General features: G+C 48.8%; 2 protein-coding genes across 2 annotated transcripts; both read left to right on the top strand.

Moving 5' to 3' along the window:
- Positions 1-3,493: 3,493 nt before the first annotated feature.
- On the top strand, positions 3,494-6,913 carry LOC132243347 (leukocyte cell-derived chemotaxin-2-like). The gene is made up of 4 exons (XM_059712875.1): positions 3,494-3,636; positions 4,749-4,845; positions 5,094-5,239; positions 6,359-6,913. The coding sequence occupies exons 1-4, from the start codon at positions 3,591-3,593 to the stop codon at positions 6,523-6,525; spliced, it is 456 nt and encodes a 151-aa protein (XP_059568858.1). The 5' UTR covers positions 3,494-3,590; the 3' UTR covers positions 6,526-6,913.
- A 5,408-nt stretch (positions 6,914-12,321) lies between these two features.
- On the top strand, positions 12,322-17,253 carry LOC132243346 (leukocyte cell-derived chemotaxin-2-like). The gene is made up of 4 exons (XM_059712874.1): positions 12,322-12,384; positions 15,108-15,204; positions 15,453-15,598; positions 16,699-17,253. Exons 1-4 carry the CDS (start codon positions 12,339-12,341, stop codon positions 16,863-16,865), a joined length of 456 nt encoding a protein of 151 aa, XP_059568857.1. The 5' UTR covers positions 12,322-12,338; the 3' UTR covers positions 16,866-17,253.
- The last annotated feature ends 6,297 nt before the right edge of the window (positions 17,254-23,550 follow it).

Below are 23,550 nucleotides of genomic sequence, written 5' to 3'. Positions count from 1 at the left end.
ATCCAGAGGCAGGTGGAGATTCCCTCTGGAGGCAGGCAGTTCCTTGATCATGAGTTTTGAGAGAGAGAGCAAGTTTCAGATGGTCCAGCTCTTCTCTGTCTCTGAGTCACCCTCATAGATTCATAGATTCATAGATGTTAGGGTCGGAAGGGACCTCAATAGATCATCAAGTCCGACCCCCTGCATAAGCAGGAAAGAGTGCTGGGTCTAGATGACCCCAGCTAGATGCATATCTAACCTCCTCTTGAAGACCCCCAGGGTAGGGGAGAGCACCACCTCCCTTGGGAGCCCGTTCCAGACCTTGGCCACTCGAACTGTGAAGAAGTTCTTCCTAATGTCCAATCTAAATCTGCTCTCTGCTAGCTTGTGGCCATTGTTTCTTGTAACCCCCGGGGGTGCCTTGGTGAATAGAACCTCACCAATTCCCTTCTGCGCCCCCGTGATGAACTTATAGGCAGCCACAAGGTCGCCTCTCAACCTTCTCTTGCGGAGGCTGAAAAGGTCCAGTTTCTCTAGTCTCTCCTCGTAGGGCTTGGTCTGCAAGCCCTTGACCATATGAGTTGCCCTTCTCTGGACCCTCTCCAGGTTATCCGCATCCTTCTTGAAGTGTGGCACCCAGAATTGCACGCAGTACTCCAACTGCGGTCTGACCAGCGCCCAATAGAGGGGAAGTATCACCTCCCTGACCTATTCGTCATGCATCTGCTGATGCACGATAAAGTGCCATTGGCTTTTCTGATGGCTTTGTCACACTGCCGGCTCATGTTCATCTTGGAGTCCACTAGGACTCCAAGATCCCTTTCCACCTGTGTGCCACCCAGCAGGTCATTTCCCAGGCTGTAGGTGTGCTGGACATTTTTCCTCCCTAGGTGCAGCACTTTGCATTTCTCCTTGTTGAACTGCATCCTGTTGTTTTCTGCCCACTTGTGCAATCTATCCAGGTCTGCCTGCAGCTGTTCCTTGCCCTCCGGCGTGTCTACTTCTCCCCATAGCTTTGTGTCATCTGCAAACTTGGACAGAGTACATTTGACTCCCTCGTCCAAGTCACTGATGAAGACATTAAAGAGTATCGGTCCAAGGACCGAACCTGCAGGACCCCACTGCCCACACCCTTCCAGGTCAAGACCGACCCATCTACCACGACTCTTTGGGTGCGACCCTCTAGCCAATTCGCCACCCACCGGACTGTGCAGTCATCCACATCACAGCCTCTTAACTTGTTCACCAGTATGGGGTGGGATACCGTATCGAAGGCCTTCCTGAAGTCTAAGTATACGACATCCACCCCTCCTCCTGTGTCCAGGCGTTTCGTAACCTGGTCATAGAAAGAGACTAGGTTGGTCAGGCACGATCTGCCTGCCACAAACCCATGTTGGTTTCCCCTCAGCATAATTTGCCCTGCCGGGTTCTCACAAATGTGAGCCTTGATAATTTTTTCAAAGACTTTACCAAGGATGGAGGTGAGACTGACTGGCCTATAGTTGCCCGGGTCCTCCTTCCTCCCCTTTTTGAAAATGGGGACCACATTGGCCCTTTTCCAGTCTTCTGGGACTTGGCCCGTGCGCCACGAGCATTCGAATATTCCCGCCAGTGGCTCTGCAATGATGTCGGCCAGTGCCTTCAGCATCCTCGGATGGAGCCCATCTGGGCCTGCCGACTTAAAGGCATCCAGTTCTTCATGGCTGCTGCCCCCTCCTCCTGGGCAGTTCTTAACCCCTTGTGACCTCATTTACCTGCTCCAATGGAGGCTAGCACCTGTTGGCAGTCAGCCAACCAATTTGAAATACATCACTAGTTGGCGGGCAGACCCTAGCCCATCAGGGAGGAAGCCCCTCACCCAGGTATGTGATACTAGTCACGTAGGCAGAGGGAGCAGGTTTCCCCCTCCCTCAGGAATGTATCCAGCTCAGGTTAGCTAAAGACAGAGGGTAAAGGTGTGTGTCCTCTGCTGGGCCCATCTTAACCAAATTTTCATGGAGCAGAGTTTTGGGGGGAGAAACAAAGGTGGCTTTCTGCCACACTCTGGATCCTCTCCAGTTTTTCCATGTCCTTGTTGAAGGGCGGTGCCCAGAACTGGACGCAGCACTCCACCGGCGGTCTCACCAGTGCTGACTACAGTGGGAGCATCACTACCCCAGTTTTACATGAGATGCATCGGTTGATGCATGCCAGTGTGTTATTTGCCGTGCTGGACACCGCCTCGCACCGACGGCTCATGTTCATGCGATGGTCAATCATTACCCCTAGGTCTCTTTCAGCCGTGGTGCAAGTCAAGCTGTCACCACTTGCACCTGTATGTATGCTGAGGGTTGTTTGTCCCCAGATGCAGCACATTACACTTGGTAGTGTTCAACTTCACCTGATTCTGGTTTGCCCAACCCTTGAGCCTGTCCAGGTCCACCTGTGTCTGCAACCTATCTCCTCTACGGCTACGCTTCAATCATGCAAGGGGTCCCACCAGATCTCCGTGATCCCTACCAGGTCATATTGCCCACTACAGAGCAGGAGGGCTAGCCCTTCCTGCTTCTTCCCCAGGCTCCTGGCATTAGTGAGTCCCCTGGCATGTTCCACTTGGAGTTCCTCCGTCCCCCAACAAAGTCCTTGATCCTCTCCCAGTAGGATAAACACTTACTGATAGGATGGGGCATGTCAGGGGGACATTTCCAGGGTCTTACCGGAAACTTTGGGAACTAAGCCAAGGTAAAGGTGCTTGGATTAGTTACTGACCAAAGGGGTTTCATTTTTGACCCCCACCCCCAAAAAAAACCCAAACAAAAAACAAAAAACCCACAGCTGGTGTTTCCACTTCTGTGGAAAATTTCATTTAGTCAGATTCCCTATTTTCCACCTTTTTTTTTATCATCCAGTTTCCAAAACTTAACCTTCTGCATGGAAATCAGTAAGAGCAAGAGAACTTGCTGGATATCAAAAACATCCAATTTCAAGCTCTGCTCTAAATGCCTATTGCAGCATGTGGCGTGCCCACGGGTAACCTGTTTCGGAAGTACAGGACTCTAGGAAACAAGGCTGACAGTTGTGTGTGTCATGGGTGTGTCTTCTAGAGGAACCACGCCTTGTGTGTGACAGCTGTGTGTGTCATGGGTGTGTCTTCTAGAGGAACCAAATCCAAAAACCAAAAAAACCCCCGGTGGCGCTACCTTTTCAAGGTCTTCCTGATTGTGCCATAATCAGTCTTCTCCACTTCTCTCTTAGCTGTAACGCTGGTTACTGAGGACAGACACATCATACCCACATCCTGCACTCACCTTCACAAAACACAAAGCTAGGAGGAGAGGGAGTGGGTGCAGGCTGAATGCATTGTACACTCCCTCTCCTAGAAACATTTCCAGGGGTGGATATTTTCCATTAATGTCTACCAGTAGAAATGAATGGCCTAAGTGGCCAATTGTATTTGTCTTTCACAACCAGACTTATCAGCAGCATTACTGGTTTATTTTCCTATTGCAATCCGGGAAATGATACTGAAGACGGAAGTCTGCCTGGGTACAGGAGAATATATAAACGAAGCTAGATGCACCACATTGCATCCTTGACTTGATCAAGAAGACACCAGTGAGAGACCTGCAAAAATGTTGACAATGAAGGTGATCGTTCTTGCTGGCTTACTGTCCATTGGTAAGTTAATACGGATATGTGCTATGTTTTGCTCATCTCTTTCTCAAGCTTCCTAGGAGAGGTTCCCTATCTTTGCTATGAAGTAAATACTCTTGCAGGGAACAATCCTTCCACATGTGCTTGTCTTGTGAAGGCTTAAGGCAAAATGCAATATTTTATTAACATTTTTCTCTAAGGAAATATAAAAACCTTCCTGTACAAGCTATTTTATTAGCAATTTGGAGTGCATGCTAGAACACATTAAAGGCTTGTCTCTTCACAGCCCTTTAAGAATATTAAGCTAAATCAGATAAAGGTCCCTTTCTAAAGGGAATTCGGGCCACTTTATACCTGAAGAAAAGTCCTTATGAGAGGATTTACAATGCTTTTGTTTATGCACATAGTCCTCATCCTTTTATTTGATTTCCTTTACTTTCCTTGCGCGTCCCTATACAAACTGAAGCTGACTGGTTCTAGGCCAGGAGAGCTGTAAAACTGACATGGTTTTAGACTAATTCCAGATTAAGACATGAGATAAATACCTGCACTCTGGTTGCTGGCATGGCTCTATTTCTTAGCGAGCAGAACCACGGTCTTAAAACAAATGACTCTATTAGACAAAGTCACACAAAGAAGCTACAACCAAGCTATAACCTTCAAGACTGGCAGAAATGACCCACTTCTGTCCTCATCATCAACACAGCGTCATTGAGTTTAACCCTTGAACTAAGAGCCAGACCCGTAGTCTGTGGCCTCGTCCACATTAAGGATTTTTTGCTTAGTATGTTTTTGTATTTATTCCACTGGAGTTGTATTCAAATCAAACAAGGTGACAAGGCTGCCATCCATTTAACCGTGCTAATTTAGAACATTGTTATCTAATCTAAATGAGATCATCTACTTGCATCGTCAGATGACACGATGCTTAAACTGGGAATATATGATTATATATATCTTGTGTCGTTATACATATTAAGTTAACTCTGCATTAACATGAGTGAAAGCAACTGTAGGAAGAAAAGTCCCAGACAGTGTGTCATGGAAGCAAGGCTTGAGTTTACACTTGCTAACTACTCTCTTGTACAAGACTAGATAAGTCCCTTCAGCTGTGTATGTTTTATTTTTTCCTACAGTTGCGGCGGGACCCTGGGGACAAATATGCAATGGCAACCCCAAAAATAAAGTAAGGACTTGTGATCGCCATGGCTGTGGACACTATGGTGCTACATTGTAAGTTACAATGTGACGTGCTAATAGCCAGTTCAGTATTATTGTGCCTAACAGACGTTTAAAGGGTAGACATTCCCACTTGGATTTAAGAATGTAAAGTTAATACTATGAATAAACAGGCAGAGGAGTACAGTAGCTCCAATGGTATTTTATAGTTTCATTCTGCAGAGATTACGTGCCCTCTACATTCATCCATGGAGGCCAGAATGTAAATCTCTGTTATCTGTTTTATCCATAAACACTTTCAGACTAAATCGGTTGCATAAAGGAGTGGATGTGTTATGTCGGGATGGATCAACAGTGCGGGCACCTTTCAGTGGAAGAATTGTCAGCCAGGCGAAGCCTTATGGAAATGGTAATGCTGTTGACAATGGCGTCCAGCTTTCTGGATCAGGTAAGTGAGACAAACTGCTTCTATATTTCTTAAACTTCAAAATCACTAGATACGGATACAATATGTTGGGTCATTCACAGAGATACATTAAAACCACATATGTATATATGTGCGTTAGCACCCTGCCCGGGTGGCCCTGGGGGGGCACTGCTGCCCTGGAGGGAAGCACCAGGCCCTGCTACAGCTCAGGGGCGGAGTGACCTGGTGGTAGCTGGCAGGGGCAGGCTCCGCCAAGCCAACATTAAGCAGTGAGGGGCCTGATCTTTTTTTTTCTCCCAGAGCCTGCCTGCATCTCCCGTAGCTCTAGAGCGATCTGCTGGAGGCATGGGCGACTGGTGCCTCCTTAGTCAAGGGGGTATGTGCCCCCTCATTGACCGGGGCAAGAGGGAGTTACCCCTTGGCCAAACCTGCTAACCAGGGGAGGGGTGGTGGGGCACAGGGGGGAAGAGCGTGTCCCCTGCACCCGATTGCTAGGCAGGCGATCACTATGGGCAGTTGTTGAAGCTGCTTCCAGAAGTGGCTGCCGCCGCTTCTGGCAGCACCATGGCACTCCAGTCCCCAGCTGCTACTTGCAGGGGGAGCACCTGTCCCCCCTACTCATCACTCGCGAGTGCAGCCAGTTTAGGGGCTGCACCGGTGCTCTCAGGGGGTGCACGTGCACCCTTATACATCCCCCATGCATCACCACTGGCTGGAGGGTCACAGCCCCTGAGCTGCCGGGAACCCCAGTGCTTCCCTCTGCAGTGGCAGCACCCCCTGGGCAGCACCCACACTCTGGCACCCCACCCTGGCAGTCCCAGAACGGGGGTACCCCCACTGCAGAGGGAAGCACCGGGGCGCTCCGCAGCTCAGGGCCAGCCAGCAGCTCGCCCCCAGCCACTTCTTCCGTCTGTCCACAGCATTCGGATTGGTTGTTTCAGTAAGCATTGTGACTGGGTGCTGGGACAACCAATCCGAGTGCTCTGGACAGACAGAATAAGCCTATTATTATTAGGGATTGAGACTATTTAGAGTTTTTGCACTTTGCCTATTAATTATGTTACTAAGTCTAAGGACTAAGTCATTTTCATACAGATGATGGTTTCCTTTTCTCTCTCTCCCCTTCCCTGTTTTTAAAAGGTTATTGCATTCTGATATATTATATCCAACCAGTTAAATACAGTGGATCCATCAAGAAGGGTGAAACCCTAGGTAGAATGCTACCAATGCAAAAAGTATACCCTGGGATTCAGTCTCACGTTCACATCCAGAATTGTAATCTGACAGATCCCACCCGCTACTTGTAAGTGATATCTGTAAACCTAGAAACACGGCCTGCACAACTGGATGCACTATTCGGATAGAAGTAGTTCCTTTTCAGTCTGACATTCTTTTTTGGTGGGAAACGATGCCAGCGAACAAGATACTGCTTGTTATTGCTCCGCGGAAATTGCTCTACTGGTCCCAGGAAAGCTAAACAAGCGCACGTGGGAGGAGGAGTGCAGGTGCTTGTTCCCATGTCCATCACTTAAAAGGTAACCTACACTTTGAGAAAAATCCTTGTGAACACCTCACTTCTGGAAAGAAATGTCTGCATTGCTGGAAGCCCTATCAAAAGATGGTTTTCCCCATCCAGATGAGAAGCCCAGCCTCTGTATGACATATAATTTGATTAAAGCCTTGCCTTCCTGTTAACTGAACTCGTGTGATGTTCTCTTTAGGTGCCTTTCTCTGCCTGCCCAAAAATGCTATATAACCCCCAAACTAAGCTACTTTCCAAGGTATATCGCTCTTTAAAATAGAGGATCACCTCAAACCTTCCTCTACTTCCTACCTGAGGGTGCCTGCCCCTGGAGAGCCATGCCAGAACTCTTCCATGCAGGTGGGAGACCTACTTCCCCCAGTGAGCAAGCAAAATACCCACTCGATCTTGGCCCAGAAAGTCAAGCTAAGACACAACACTACCAATGTGCCACTGCCCTCTTCAAGCACAACGCCATCTGAGAAGTGCTCTGGGACCACTGGTACTAAGGGGATGTTGATACCTCTTCTTCAGCGCTCTCAGGCATGAGCCACCTCCCTGCTCTTGCTTTGCTCAGGCCAAACACAGACATGGTGGGGGCTCCTGCCACGGCTGCTTTCCTATGATCAGCTGTGCACGGGTACTGGTAATAAGGCTTAACTTCCCTGCGAGTGCACTGCTCTTAAGACTGCCCTCCGCCTCTCCCCAGCAGCCACCACCTAGCGATGTACATCAGGGCACACCACACCCCGTCCCACAGGAGTTGCCTTGCAAACTCAACTTTCTACTGTCCCCGCTCAACCATAGCCACATCCTGCACAGCCGCGTGTAGGGCATGAAACCTTGGTGCACACATGAAAAGCAAAACCGCTAATCCTCCTCTTGAGACAAGCTTGCACCCAGCTTTCCCTGGTGCCAAACTGCGGGTGACAACATCTCTCATGTAATCCAGGACAAGGGCAGCTCACTTTCCTGCTCAGAATGAGTCAGAGTCCCTGTATTTTGTCAGGGCCTTTTGAGGTCAGCGTATCTAGGCCTAATGTCATGGCCTCAGGTTTTCCAGGTCAATCCCCATTCTGTCTGGATCAACGCCACCGTGTCTTGAGAGGGGCAACAACACACGAGATCTACCTGTTAAGGAGGCTTCAGGATCCAGTAGTACCGGTCCTCTGCCAAGATTTCTTTCAGAAAACCAGCACCAGAAACCTAGTCTCCCTCCACGGTAGGCAGCAACCTCTGCCTTTATGACACTGCTCACAGGTGTGGAGGGGCAGGGCAGGCGGAGCGCACACCCGTTCATGAGAAAGAAGGCAGTGACTTGCACAGGTGGTTGCAAAGGGAGAGACGCCTGACCTGGCAAAGGGATTGAGGAACACGGCTTCATTTTCAGCAGCTCAAACTGACAGTAACTTGCCCAAATCTCTCGTGTGGCTGGTCAGCTAGCACAGCCTGCTGCTCCTCTTGTCAAACTGCGATACACATATTATAGGCCAATATATTCTGTCAAAGTTGAACTAAAACCTTTCTTCAAGCTGCGTTTGCTTTTTTCTTTCTATCAGGACTCATAGTAGAGATGACATCTTTTATCAGACCAGCAAGATTTTTTGCAAAAAGTTTTCTTTAATTGCAAGCTTTCGGGCACAAGCGCCTTCATCAGGCATCGGAGAAAAGATTGTAAAAGTTCTCCTGGGTAGAAATCTACCTTCCCGACACGCTCTCCTCTTGCTCTTTCAAGTCACGCCTGGCAGAAACCTCTCACTTGGTTACTCCATTTCCCTCTCAGATTTCCTTATTCTTGGTCTTGAAGATGAAATATTGCAAATATAGTTGATACTTGATTACCAGTGAAGGCCAAAGAATATCATTTACTAGGATTGCCCCCTGGTCATTATAAATCACGCAGAGGTGGATTTTCTGTTTTTGAGCTCCTCCTTGAGCTTCTGGTCAAAAACCCCTCCGAAGCAAACTGGTCCCTCCAAAGATGATACTGCTGAAAGCCTGGGGCTGGGTACCTGCCCTTTCGTTTTTTGTGTCCTTAGCAGATTTTGTTGGAGTCTGACAGGCTGCATCCCTCTCCAAACAGATGTGGGAGTGCTTTTATATTGATAATGATTGCGTGTGCCTCGGTTTCCCCATCTTTTCTGAATGCGGTTATACTCTGGGGTCAGAAAGGCTCATGTCAAGCCTGGAGTTGTGGGGGTAGGAGCAAGGAGTGAGAAGTGGATCCCTGAATATAGGTGTGTGGAAAAGAGCATCCAAGTGGCACAGACTCCTCGCAGGAGGAAGACACGCTTGAAGACAATACAAGCTTGAACCCATTAGGATTCATTGTTAACCACTGGCATCAGAAAGGTGGGATCAAACAAGCCTGTAGTTGAAACTGTTTCTCTCTAAATAATGGAGCCAATAAAATGGAAGCCCTTTTATAATGAACTGTGGTCCTTTTGTTGGGGCTTTGAGGGGTGAGGTGCCAAAGCTACTTATTCATAGATTCATAGATGTTAGGGGTGGAAGGGACCTCACAGATCATCGGGTGCAGCCCCGCCACTCTAGGCCGGAAGACAACTGGGGTTAGGTGATCCCAGCGAGGTGACTGTCCAGTCTCCTCTTGAAAACCTCCAGGGTAGGTGACTGCACCACCTCTGGAGGGAGTTTGATTCACAGTCTGCACACCCCAACTGTGAAGGAGTTTTACCTGGTACTAAGCCTGAAGCGGCCTTCCAGGAGTTTGTATGCATTGGTCCTGGTCTTCCGTGGGGGAGCCCTAGAGAACAGTTGCTCACCAAGCTCCTGATGCACTCCTCTGATACAGCGGTAAGCCGCTATCAAGTCCCCTCTCAACCTTGTCTTCTCTGGGCTAAGAAGACCCAGGTCCATCAGCCTTTCCTCGTATGGCTCACCTTGCAAGTCCCTAAGCATACGGGTGGCTCTTCTCTGTGTGGCGAGCCAGCAGGGGGCGCTCCTGCATTGAGCTGCCCACCTCACTGAGCCCGACCACCTTCCAGGCTCCAAGTGCCTCCCTGGGGTGCCTCCCGTCCGGCCGACCCCCTTCCTGGAGCACACCCGCTAGCCTGGGGGCTCCACTGCCACCACCCGGGGCTCTGGACTTAATTCTGGCTCTGTGCATCCCGGGAAACACAAGTCTAGTAGCCCCCAAGGGTACTTGGTTCAGTTCAAGAAGTTGGGATGCTTCCCTCAGTCGGAAGCACAAGAAGTGGTCTCCCTTAGTCAGCTGAACCAAGGGGACCCCAAGGCATAATCTAGACCCACTCCCAATAAGCCTCCCACACTAGATACCAAGGAGAACTTTATTGGTTACAGAGGGGAGGGTTAGAATAGGGTACAGGGTAGAGCCATATCAGAGAAATCCCATAGAGCAAAGTCCCCTGGCTGGGTAGCCTTTTGATCGCGCATCTGAGTTCCTGCAAGCTATATATCCAGTTCGATCTGAGGTAGCTTACTCACAAGTATCATCCAGAGGCAGGTGGAGATTCCCTCTGGAGGCAGGCAGTTCCTTGATCATGAGTTTTGAGAGAGAGAGCAAGTTTCAGATGGTCCAGCTCTTCTCTGTCTCTGAGTCACCCTCATGGCTGCTGCCCCCTCCTCCTGGGCAGTTCTTAACTTATATAGCCCTTGCGACCTCATTTACCTGCTCCAATGGAGGCCAGCACCTGTTGGCAGTCAGCCAACCAATTTGAAATACATCACTAGTTGGCGGGCAGACCCTAGCCCATCAGGGAGGAAGCCCCTCACCCAGGTATGTGATACTAGTCACGTAGGCAGAGGGAGCAGGTTTCCCCCTCCCTCAGGAATGTATCCAGCTCAGGTTAGCTAAAGACAGAGGGTAAAGGTGTGTGTCCTCTGCTGGGCCCATCTTAACCAAATTTTCATGGAGCAGAGTTTTGGGGGGAGAAACAAAGGTGGCTTTCTGCCACACTCTGGACCCTCTCCAGTTTTTCCATGTCCTTGTTGAAGGGCGGTGCCCAGAACTGGACGCAGCACTCCACCGGCGGTCTCACCAGTGCTGACTACAGTGGGAGCATCACTACCCCAGTTTTACATGAGATGCATCGGTTGATGCATGCCAGTGTGTTATTTGCCGTGCTGGACACCGCCTCGCACCGACGGCTCATGTTCATGCGATGGTCAATCATTACCCCTAGGTCTCTTTCAGCCGTGGTGCAAGTCAAGCTGTCACCACTGCGCCTGTATGTATGCTAGGGTTGTTTGTCCGCAGATGCAGCACATTACACTTGGTCGTGTTCAACTTCACCTGATTCTGGTTTGCCCAACCCTTGAGCCTGTCCAGGTCCACCTCTGTCTGCAACCTATCTCCTCTACGGCTACGCTTCAATCATGCGAGGGGTCCCACCAGATCTCCGTGATCCCTACCAGGTCATATTGCCCACTACAGAGCAGGAGGACTAGCCCTTCCTGCTTGTTCCCCAGGCTCCTGGCATTAGTGTACAGGCAGCCGAGACCCACTACTCACACCCTGGATTTCCTGAGATGCTGCCGGAGAACTGTTTGGTTCACATTTTCAAAACCAGTGGTGCTAGTGTCCTCCACAAGGCAGCTTTCCTGTGTGCCAGTCCCCTGGCATGCTCCACTTGGAGTTCCTCCATCCCCCAACAAAGTCCTTGTTCCTCTCCCAGTAGGATAAACACTTACTGATAGGATGGGACATGTCAGGGGAACATTTCCAGGGTCTTACCAGAAACTTTGGGAACTAAGCCAAGGTAAAGGTGCTCGGATTTCTTACTGACCAAAGGGGTTTCATTTTTGACCCCCACCCCCAAAAAAAACCCAAACAAAAAACAAAAAACCCACAGCTGGTGTTTCCACTTCTGTGGAAATTTTCATTTAGTCAGATTCCCTATTTTCCACCTTCTTTTTTCTAATCCAGTTTCCAAAACTTAACCTTCTGCGTGGAAATCAGTAAGAGCAAGAGAACTTGCTGGATATCAAAAACATCCAATTTCAAGCTCTGCTCTAAATGCCTATTGCAGCATGTGGCGTGCCCATGGGTAACCTGTTTCGGAAGTACAGGACTCTAGGAAACAAGGCTGACAGTTGTGTGTGTCATGGGTGTGTCTTCTAGAGGAACCACGCCTTGTGTGTGACAGCTGTGTGTGTCATGGGTGTGTCTTCTAGAGGAACCAAATCCAAAACCCCAAAAAAAACCCAGTGGTGCTACCTTTTCAAGGTCTTCCTGATTGTGCCATAATCAGTCTTCTCCACTTCTCTCTTAGCTGTACCCACATCCTGCACTCACCTTCACAAAACACAAAGCTAGGAGGAGAGGGAGTGGGTGCAGGCTGAATGCATTGTACACTCCCTCTCCTAGAAACATTTCCAGGGGTGGAAATTTTCCATTAATGTCTACCAGTAGAAATGAATGGCCTAAGTGGCCAATTGTATTTGTCTTTCACAACCAGACTTATCAGTAGCATTACTGGTTTATTTTCCTATTGCAATCCAGGAAATGATACTGAAGACGGAAGTCTGATTGGGTACAGGAGAATATATAAATGAAGCTAGATGCACCACATTGCATCCTTGACTTGATCAAGAAGACACCAGTGAGAGACCTGAAAAATGTTGACAATGAAGGTGATGGTTCTTGCTGGCTTACTGTCCATTGGTAAGTTAATACGGATATTTGCTGTTTTGCTCATCTCTTTCTCAAGCTTCCTAGGAGAGGTTCCCTAGCTTTGCTATGAAGTAAATATTCTTGCAGGTAACATTGCTTCCACATGTGCTTGTCTTGTGAAGGCTTAAGGCAAAATGCAATATTTTATTAACATTTTTCTCTAAGGAAATATAAACACCTTCCTGTACAAACTATTTTATTAGCAATTTGGAGTGCATGCTAGAACACATTAAAGGCTTGTCTCTGCAGAGCCCTTTAAGCAGGGCACCAGACTACCATGCGTAGACCCTGAGATGGTGCAGAGTCACTTGGAGGAACTGGATGCGTTTAAGTCAGCAGGCCCGGATGAGCTCCATCTGAGGGTGCTGAAGGCACTGGCCGACATCATTGCACAGCCACTGGTGGGAATATTTGAACGCTCGTGGCACACGGGCCAGGTCTCGGAGGACTGGAAAAGGGCCAATGTGGTCTCCATTTTCAAGAAGGGGAGGAAGGAGGACCCGGGCAACTATAGGCCAGTCAGTCTCACCTCCATCCTTGGCAAAGTCTTTGAAAAAATTATCAAGGCTCACATTTGCAAGAGCCCGGCAGGAAAAATTATGCTGAGGGGAAACCAGCATGGGTTCATAGCAGGTAGATCATGCCTGACTAGTCTAGTCTCTTTTTATGACCGGGTTACAAAATGCCTAGATGCAGGAGTAGGGGTTGACGTCATATACTTAGACTTCAGGAAGGCCTTCGACACGGTATCCCACCCCATACTGGTGAGCAAGTTAAGAGGCTGTGACTTGGATGACTACACAGTCCGGTGGGTGGTGAATTGGCTGGAGGGTCGCACCCAGAGAGTCGTAGTGGATGGGTTGTAGCGTCCTGGAAGGGTTTGGGCAGTGGGGTCCCGCAGGGCTCGGTCCTAGGACCAATACTCTTCAATGTCTTCATCAGCGACTTGGACGAGGGAGTGAAGTGTACTCTGTCCACGTTTGCAGATGACACAAAGCTATGGGGAGATGTGGACACGCTGGAGGGCAGGGAACAACTACAAGCAGACCTGGACAGGTTGGACAAGTGGGCAGAAAACAACAGAATGCAATTCAACAAGGAAAATTCAAAGTGCTGCACCTAGGGAGGAAAAATGTTCAGCATACCTACTGCCTAGGGAATGACCTGCTGGGTGGCACGGAAGTGGAAAGGGATCTTGGAGTCCTAGTGGAGTCGTCAGTGTGATGAAGTCATCAGAAAAGCTAATGGCACTTTATCGTGCATCAGCAGATGCATGACGAATAGGTCCAAGGAGGTGATACTTCCCCTCTATCGGGCGCTGGTCAGACTGCAGTTGGAATACTGCATGCAATTCTGGGCACCACACTTCAAGAGAGATGCGGATAACCTGGAGAGGGTCCAGAGAAGGGCCACTCGTATGGTTAAGGGCTTGCAGACCAAGCCCTATGAGGAGAGACTGGGGCACCTGGACCTCTTCAGACTCTGCAAGAGAAGGTTGAGAGGCGACCTTGTGGCTGCCTATAAGTTCATCACGGGGGCGCAGAAGGGAAATGGTGAGGTTTTATTCACCAAGGCGCCCCCAGGGGTTACAAGAAATAATGGCCACAAGCTAGCAGAGAGCAGATTTAGATTGGACATTAGGAAGAACTTCTTCAGAGTTAGAGTAGCCAAGGTCTGGGATGGGCTCCCAAGGGACGTGGTGCTCTCCCCTACCCTGGGGGTCTTCAAGAGGAGGTTAGATAAGCATCTAGCTGGGGTCATCTAGACCCAGCACTCTTTCCTGCTTATGCAGGGGGTCGGACTCGATGATCTATTGAGGTCCCTTCCGACCCTAACATCTATGAATCTATGAATCTATGAAGAATATTAAGGTAAAACAGCTAGAGATCCCTTGCTGAAGGGAACTCGGACCACCTTATACCTGACGAAAAGTCCTTATCAGACGATTTACAATGCTTTTGTTTATGCACATAGTCCTCATCCCTTTATTTGATTTCCTTTACTTTCCTTGAGTGTCCCTATACAAACTGAAGCTTACTGGTTCTAGGCCAGGATAGCTGTAAAACTGACATGGTTTTAGACTAATTCCAGATTAAGACATGAGATAAATACCTGCACTCCGGTTGCTGGCATGGCTCTATTTCTTAGCGAGCAGAACCACAGTCTTAAAACAAATGACTCTATTAGACAAAGTCACACAAAGAAGCTACAACCAAGTTATAACCTTCTAGACTGGCAGAAATGACCCACTTCTGTCCACATCATCAACACAGCGTCATTGAGTTTAATCCTTGAGCTAAAAGTCAGACCCGTAGTCTGTGGCCTCGTTCACATTAAGGTTTTTTTGCTGAATATCTTTTTGTATTAATTCCATTGTACTAATAATTGAGTTGTATTCAAATCAAACAAGATGACAAGGCTGCCATCCATTTAACCGTGCTAATTTAGAACATCGTTAGCTAATCTAAATGAAATCATCTAATTGCATCGTCAGATGACACGATGCTTAAACTGGGAATATATGATTATATATATCTTGTGTCGTTATATATATTAAGTTAATTCTGCCTTAACATGAGTGAAAGCAACTGTAGAAAGAAAAGTCCCAGACGGTGTGTCATGGAAACAAGGCTTGAATTTACGCTTGCTAACCACTCTCTTGTACAAGACTAGATAAGTCCCTTCAGCTGTGTATGTTTTATTTTTTCCTATAGTTGCGGCAGGACCCTGGGGACAAATATGCAATGGCAACCCCAAAAATAAAGTAAGGACTTGTGATCGCCATGGCTGTGGACACTATAATGCTACAAGGTAAGATACAATGTGACATGCTAATAGCTAGTTCAGTATTATTGTACCTAACAGACGTTTAAAGGGTAGACATTCCCACTTGGATTTAAGATTGTAAAGTTAATACTATCAATAAACAGGCAGAGGAGTACAGTAGCTCCAATGGTATTTTATCGTTTCATTCTGCAGAGATTACGTGCCCTCTACATTCATCCTTGGAGGCCAGAATGTAAATCTCTGTTATCTGTTTTATCCATAAACACTTCCAGAACAAATGGGTTGCATAAAGGAGTGGATGTGGTATGTCGGGATGGATCAACAGTGCGGGCACCTTTCAGTGGAAGAATTGTCAGCCGGGCGAAACCTTATGGAAATGGTAATGCTGTTGACAATGGCGTCCAGCTTTCTGGATCAGGTAAGTGAGACAAACTGCTTCTATATTTCTTAAACTTTAAAATCACTAGATACCGATACAATATGTTGGGTCATTCACAGAGATACATTAAAACCACATATGTATATATGTGCGTTAGCACCCTGCCCGGGTGGCCCTGGGCGGGCACTGCTGCCCCGGAGGGAAGCACCAGGCCCTGCTACAGCTCAGGGGCGGAGTGACCTGGTGGTAGCTGGCAGGGGCAGGCTCCACCAAGCCAACATTAAGCAGTGAGGGGCCTGATCTTTTTTTTTCTCCCAGAGCCTGCCTGCATCTCCCGTAGCTCTAGAGCGATCTGCTGGAGGCATGGGCGACTGGTGCCTCCTTAGTCAAGGGGGTATGTGCCCTCACAGTGACCAGGGCAGGAGGGAGTTCCCCCTTGGCCAAACTTGCTAACCAGGGGAGGGGCGGTGGGGCACAGGGGGGAAGAGGGTGTCCCCCACAGCCGATTGCTAGGCAGGCGATCACTATGGGCAGTTGTTGCAGCTGCTTCCAGCACCATGGCAGTCCTCTCCCCAGCTGGTACTTCAAGGGGGAGCACCTGTCCCTCCTACCCGTCACCTAAGCAGCGAGTGCAGCTAGTTTAGGGACTGCATCGGTGCTCTCAGTGGGTGCACGTGCACCCTCATACACCCCCATGCATCACCACTGGCTGGAGGGTCACACAGCCCCTGAACTGCGGGGGAGCCCAGTGCTTCCCTCTGCAGTGGCAGCACCCCCTGGGCAGCACCCACACTCTGGCACCCCACCCTGGCAGTCCCAGAACGGGGATACCCCCACTGCAGAGGGAAGCACTGGGGCGCTCCGCAGCTCAGGGCCAGCCAGCAGCTCACCCCCAGCCACTTCTTCTGTCTGTCCAGAGCATTCTGATTGGTTCTTTCAGTAAACATTGTGACTGGGTGCTGGGACAACCAATCCGAGTGCTCTGGACAGACAGAATAAGCCTATTATTATTAGGGATTGAGACTATTTAGAGTTTTTGCACTTTGCCTATTAATTATGTTACTAAATCTAAGGACTAAGTCATTTTCATACAGATGATGGTTTCCTTTTCTCTCCCCCCCTTTCCGTGTTTTTAAAAGGTTATTGCATTCTGATATTTTATATCCAACCAGTTAAATACAGTGGATCCATCAAGAAGGGTGAAACCCTAGGTAGAATGCTACCAATGCAAAAAGTATACCCTGGGATTCAGTCTCACGTTCACATCCAGACTTGTAAGCTGACAGATCCCACCCGCTACTTGTAAGTGATATCTGTAAACCTGGAAACGCGGCCTGCACAACTGGATGCACTATTTGGATAGAAGTAGTTCCTTTTCAGTCTGACATTCTTTTTTTGTGGGAAACGATGCCAGCGAACAAGATACTGCTTGTTATTGCTCCGTGGAAATTGCTCTACTGGTCCCAGGAAAGCTAAACAAGCGCACGTGGGAGGAGGAGTGCAGGTGCTTGTTCCCATGTCCATCACTTAAAAGGTAACCTACACTTTGAGAAAAATCCTTGTGAACACCTCACTTCTGGAAAGAAATGTCTGCATTGCTGGAAGCCCTATCAAAAGATGGTTTTCCCCATCCAGATGAGAAGCCCAGCCTCTGTATGACATATAATTTGATTAAAGCCTTGCCTTCCTGTTAACTGAACTCGTGTGTTGTTCTCTTTAGGTGCCTTTCTCTGCCTGCCCAAAAATGCTATATAACCCCCAAACTAAGCTACTTTCCAAGGTATATCGCTCTTCAAAAGAGAGGATCACCTCAAACCTTCCTCTACTTCCTACCTGAGGGTGCCTGCCCCTGGAGAGCCATGCCAGATCTCTTCCATGCAGGTGGGAGACCTACTTCCCCCAGTGAGCAAGCAAAATACCCACTCGATCTTGGCCCAGAAAGTCAAGCTAAGACACAACACTACCAATGTGCCACTGCCCTCTTCAAGCACAACGCCATCTGAGAAGTGCTCTGGGACCACTGGTACTAAGGGGATGTTGATACCTCTTCTTCAGCGCTCTCAGGCATGAGCCACCTCCCTGCTCTTGCTTTGCTCCGGCCAAACACAGACATGGTGGGGGCTCCTGCCACGGCTGCTTTCCTATGATCAGCTGTGCATGGGTACTGGTAATAAGGCTGAACTTCCCTGCGAGTGCACTGCTCTTAAGACTGCCCTCCGCCTCTCCCCAGCAGCCACCACCTAGCGATGTACATCAGGGCACACCACACCCCGTCCCACAGGAGTTGCCTTGCAAACTCAACTTTCTACTGTCCCCGCTCAACCATAGCCACATCCTGCACAGCCGTGTGTAGGGCATGAAACCTTGATGCACACATGAGAAGCAAAACTGCTAATCCTCCTCTTGAGACAAGCTTGCACCCAGCTTTCCCTGGTGCCAAACTGTGGGTGACAACATCTCTCATGTAATCCAGGACAAGGGCAGCTCACTTTCCTGCTCAGAATGAGTCAGAGTCCCTGTATTTTGTCAGGGCCTTTTGAGGTCAGCGTATCTAGGCCTAGTGTCATGGCCTCAGGTTTTCCAGGTCAATCCCCATTCTGTCTGGATCAACCCCACCGTGCCTTGAGAGGGGCAACAACACACGAGATCTACCTGTTAAGGAGGGTTCAGGATCCAGTAGTACCGGTCCTCTGCCAAGATTTCTTTCAGAAAACCAGCACCAGAAACCTAGCCTCCCTCCCCGGTAGGCAGCAACCTCTGCCTTTATGACACTGCTCACAGGTGTGGAGGGGCAGGGCAGGCGGAGCGCACACCCGTTCATGAGAAAGAAGGCAGTGACTTGCACAGGTGGTTGCAAAGGGAGAGACGCCTGACCTGGCAAAGGGATTGAGGAACACGGCTTCATTTTCAGCAGCTCAAACTGACAGTAACTTGCCCAAATCTCTCGTGTGGCTGGTCAGCTAGCACAGCCTGCTGCTCCTCTTGTCAAACTGCGATACACATATTATAGGCCAATATATTCTGTCAAAGTTGAACTAAAACCTATCTTAAAGCTGCGTTTGCTTTTTTCTTTCTATCAGGACTCATAGTAGAGATGATATCTTTTATCAGACTAGCAAGATTTTTTGCAAAAAGTTTTCTTTAATTGCAAGCTTTCGGGCACAAGCGCCTTCATCAGGCATCGGAGAAAAGATTGTAAAAGTTCTCCTGGGTAGAAATCTACCTTCCCGACACGCTCTCCTCTTGCTCTTTCAAGTCATGCCTGGCAGAAACCTCTCACTTGATTACTCCATTTCCCTCTCAGATTTCCTTATTCTTGGTCTTGAAGATGAAATATTGCAAATATAGTTGATACTTGATTACCAGTGAAGGCCAAAGAATATGATTTACTAGGATTGCCCCCTGGTCATTATAAATCACGCAGAGGTGGATTTTCTGTTTTTGAGCTCCTCCTTGAGCTTCTGGTCAAAAACCCCTCCGAAGCAAACTGGTCCCTCCAAAGATGATACTGCTGAAAGCCTGGGGCTGGGTACCTGCCCTTTCGTTTTTTGTGTCCTTAGCAGATTTTGTTGGAGTCTGACAGGCTGCATCCCTCTCCAAACGGATGTGGGAGTGCTTTTATGTTGATAATGATTGTGTGTGCCTCGGTTTCCCCATCTTTTCTGAATGCGGTTATACTCTGGGGTCAGAAAGGCTCATGTCAAGCCTGGAGTTGTGGGGGTAGGAGCAAGGAGTGAGAAGTGGATCCCTGAATATAGGTGTGTGGAAAAGAGCATCCAAGTGGCACAGACTCCTCGCAGGAGGAAGACACGCTTGAAGACAATACAAGCTTGAACCCATTAGGATTCATTGTTAACCACTGGCATCAGAAAGGTGGGATCAAACAAGCCTGTAGTTGAAACTGTTTCTCTCTAAATAATGGAGCCAATAAAATGGAAGCCCTTTTATAATGAACTGTGGTCCTTTTGTTGGGGCTTTGAGGGGTGAGGTGCCAAAGCTACTTATTCATAGATTCATAGATGTTAGGGGTGGAAGGGACCTCACAGATCATCGGGTGCAGCCCCGCCACTCTAGGCAGGAAGACAACTGGGGTTAGGTGATCCCAGCGAGGTGACTGTCCAGTCTCCTCTTGAAAACCTCCAGGGTAGGTGACTGCACCACCTCTGGAGGGAGTTTGATTCACAGTCTGCACACCCCAACTGTGAAGGAGTTTTACCTGGTATTAAGCCTGAAGCGGCCTTCCAGGAGTTTGTATGCATTGGTCCTGGTCTTCCGTGGGGGAGCCCTAGAGAACAGTTGCTCACCAAGCTCCTGATGCACTCCTCTGATACAGCGGTAAGCCGCTATCAAGTCCCCTCTCAACCTTGTCTTCTCTGGGCTAAGAAGACCCAGGTCCATCAGCCTTTCCTCGTATGGCTCACCTTGCAAGTCCCTAAGCACGCGGGTAGCTCTTCTCTGTGTGGCGAGCCAGCAGGGGGCGCTCCTGCATTGAGCTGCCCACCTCACTGAGCCCGACCACATTCCAGGCTCCAAGTGCCTCCCTGGGGTGCCTCCCGTCCGGCCGACCCCCTTCCTGGAGCACACCCGCTAGCCTGGGGGCTCCACTGCCACCACCCGGGGCTCTGGACTTAATTCTGGCTCTGTGCATCCCGGGAAACACAAGTCTAGTAGCCCCCAAGGGTACTTGGTTCAGTTCAAGAAGTTGGGATGCTTCCCTCAGTCGGAAGCACAAGAAGTGGTCTCCCTTAGTCAGCTGAACCAAGGGGACCCCAAGGCATAATCTAGACCCACTCCCAATAAGCCTCCCACACTAGATACCAAGGAGAACTTTATTGGTTACAGAGGGGAGGGTTAGAATAGGGTACAGGGTAGAGCCATATCAGAGAAATCCCATAGAGCAAAGTCCCCTGGCTGGGTAGCCTTTTGATGGTGCATCTGAGTTCCTGCAAGCTATATATCCAGTTCGATCTGAGGTAGCTTACTCACAAGTATCATCCAGAGGCAGGTGGAGATTCCCTCTGGAGGCAGGCAGTTCCTTGATCATGAGTTTTGAGAGAGAGAGCAAGTTTCAGATGGTCCAGCTCTTCTCTGTCTCTGAGTCACCCTCATGGCTGCTGCCCCCTCCTCCTGGGCAGTTCTTAACTTATATAGCCCTTGCGACCTCATTTACCTGCTCCAATGGAGGCCAGCACCTGTTGGCAGTCAGCCAACCAATTTGAAATACATCACTAGTTGGCGGGCAGACCCTAGCCCATCAGGGAGGAAGCCCCTCACCCAGGTATGTGATACTAGTCACGTAGGCAGAGGGAGCAGGTTTCCCCCTCCCTCAGGAATGTATCCAGCTCAGGTTAGCTAAAGACAGAGGGTAAAGGTGTGTGTCCTCTGCTGGGCCCATCTTAACCAAATTTTCATGGAGCAGAGTTTTGGGGGGAGAAACAAAGGTGGCTTTCTGCCACACTCTGGATCCTCTCCAGTTTTTCCATGTCCTTGTTGAAGGGCGGTGCCCAGAACTGGACGCAGCACTCCACCGGCGGTCTCACCAGTGCTGACTACAGTGGGAGCATCACTACCCCAGTTTTACATGAGATGCATCGGTTGATGCATGCCAGTGTGTTATTTGCCGTGCTGGACACCGCCTCGCACCGACGGCTCATGTTCATGCGATGGTCAATCATTACCCCTAGGTCTCTTTCAGCCGTGGTGCAAGTCAAGCTGTCACCACTGCGCCTGTATGTATGCTAGGGTTGTTTGTCTGCAGATGCAGCACATTACACTTGGTCGTGTTCAACTTCACCTGATTCTGGTTTGCCCAACCCTTGAGCCTGTCCAGGTCCACCTCTGTCTGCAACCTATCTCCTCTACGGCTACGCTTCAATCATGCAAGGGGTCCCACCAGATCTCCGTGATCCCTACCAGGTCATATTGCCCACTACAGAGCAGGAGGGCTAGCCCTTCCTGCTTGTTCCCCAGGCTCCTGGCATTAGTGTACAGGCAGCCGAGACCCACTACTCACACCCTGGATTTCCTGAGATGCTGCCGGAGAACTGTTTGGTTCGCATTTTCAAAACCAGTGGTGCTAGTGTCCTCCACAAGGCAGCTTTCCTGTGTGCCAGTCCCCTGGCATGCTCCACTTGGAGTTCCCCCGTCCCCCAACAAAGTCCTTGATCCTCTCCCAGTAGGATAAACACTTACTGATAGGATGGGGCATGTCAGGGAAACATTTCCATTGTGTTACTGGAAACTTTGGGAACTAAGCCAAGGTAAAGGTGCTTGGATTAGTTACTGACCAAAATCTGACCTTTGATCTGCACAAACATTATGTCACAGGGAACCGGGTGGGTATCTGAGGAAAGTCTACAATGATCTTTATTTCCAACATCTTTCACCCATTCATTTCACCTATTGCATATTTTGCTATAAACCACATACCAGCTTACCCCCAAACACATAGTTTCATAGCTGGTCGGGTCAGAAGGGAGCTGAGCAGATCATCAAGTCCGACCCCCTGCCATGGCAGGAAAGAGTACCGGGGTCAAACGACCCTGCCGAGGTGTTCATCCACCCTCCAAGTTTCCATATACTATAAACCTTTTAAGCTGTCTCTAACCTCATATGGACAAGACAGGGGTTGGAACAGCTTGTAAAAAAAATCTAATTTTCAATGTAAAATTTAAAATTCAGATTTTCCCAGGGTGGGGGAAAGTCTGAATTTCCTGGTTTTAGAAAAAGGGATTTCATTTTTGACCCCCACCCTCAAAAAAACCCAAACAAAAACAAAAAACCCACAGCTGGTGTTTCTCACAGGAAGCAAACACTTCTGTGGAGAATTTCATTTAGTCAGATTCCCTATTTTCTACCTTTTTTTTTTCTAAACCAGTTTCCAAAGCTTAACCTTCTGCATGGAAATCAGTAAGAGCAAGAGAACTTGCTGGATATCAAAAACATCCAATTTCAAGCTCTGCTCTAAATGCCTATTGCAGCATGTGGCGTGCCCACGGGTAACCTGTTTCAGAAGTACAGGACTCTAGGAAAAAAGGCTGACAGTGGTGTTGTCACTGATGTGTCTTCTAGATGAACAACTCTGTGTGTGTGACAGTTGTGTGTGTCATGAGTGTGTCTTCTAGAGGAACCAAATCCCAAACCCCCCCAGTGGTGCTACCTTTTCAGCGTCTTCCTGATTGTGCCATAATCAGTCTTCTCCACGTCTCTCTTAGCTGTAAGGCTGGTTACTGAGGACAGACACATTATGGGTATCCTGCACTCACCTTCACAAAACACAACACTATAAGCCAGCCTTAGAGAGGAGTGAGGATGCCACATATAGACAGAGGTCCTGCAGTTACAGGAGGAGTCCAGGCAGTTTTTGTACTGGGATGACGGGGCCAGTTAAGGGCGTGGTACTGGAGTGGCTGCAGTTCTCCCTGTATAAAGAATAAATATAACCAGCATCATTAATTTTCCTACCACCTTTGAGCATCTTTCTATAAACAGAACTACACTGCTGGAGAGCGGGGAGGGTTTAACCAGGCCATTCATTTCTACTAGCAGACATTTCTGAGAAATTTCCACCCCAGGAAATGTTTCTAGGGAGTGTACAGTGCATTCAGCCTGCAACTGCTCCCTCTCCTCTTCTATTTATTGTCTGCGTATTTATTGTTTTACTAGTGTACTAACTGTACCGGCATATTTATTGTTTTACCAGCCCTGTTGGAACGTATCTCAGAACAGTCCGCCCTTGTGTCCATCGGACCATCCTTTCCCCCTCCATGTGTCATGATGTAAACTGCTGCCCATGTCTGTATGTCCTTCCCCACCTCATCTCTATCTTGCTGTATTGCCAGAAAGTACTTTGAAACAAGGACCTTGACTTCTTGCCCACATGCAATATATCCAGCATACAGCTTGTGCAAAACAAATAACGGGCTGGATTCTTGGCTCTCTGTTCTGCTCTGGAGGCACAAAGATTATGACAAATTACCTTAAACTGCTAG

The sequence above is a fragment of the Alligator mississippiensis genome, chromosome 9 (genome assembly GCF_030867095.1).
Source record: "Alligator mississippiensis isolate rAllMis1 chromosome 9, rAllMis1, whole genome shotgun sequence".
Classification (NCBI taxonomy): domain Eukaryota; kingdom Metazoa; phylum Chordata; order Crocodylia; family Alligatoridae; genus Alligator; species Alligator mississippiensis.
The sequence above is the reverse complement of the archived record's forward strand: the minus strand, read 5'-3'. Positions and strand labels throughout refer to the sequence as shown.

Excerpts from the sequence above, each read along its gene's own strand:
- LOC132243347 (XM_059712875.1), top strand. The coding sequence starts at position 3,591 with ATGTTGACAATGAAGGTGATCGTTCTTGCTGGCTTACTGTCCATTG. Across the intron at positions 4,846-5,093 it reads GGACACTATGGTGCTACATT|ACTAAATCGGTTGCATAAAG; the intron begins GTAAGTTACAAT and ends AAACACTTTCAG. Across the intron at positions 5,240-6,358 it reads CGTCCAGCTTTCTGGATCAG|GTTATTGCATTCTGATATAT; the intron begins GTAAGTGAGACA and ends TGTTTTTAAAAG.
- LOC132243346 (XM_059712874.1), top strand. The coding sequence starts at position 12,339 with ATGTTGACAATGAAGGTGATGGTTCTTGCTGGCTTACTGTCCATTG. Across the intron at positions 12,385-15,107 it reads TGCTGGCTTACTGTCCATTG|TTGCGGCAGGACCCTGGGGA; the intron begins GTAAGTTAATAC and ends TTTTTCCTATAG. Across the intron at positions 15,205-15,452 it reads GGACACTATAATGCTACAAG|AACAAATGGGTTGCATAAAG; the intron begins GTAAGATACAAT and ends AAACACTTCCAG.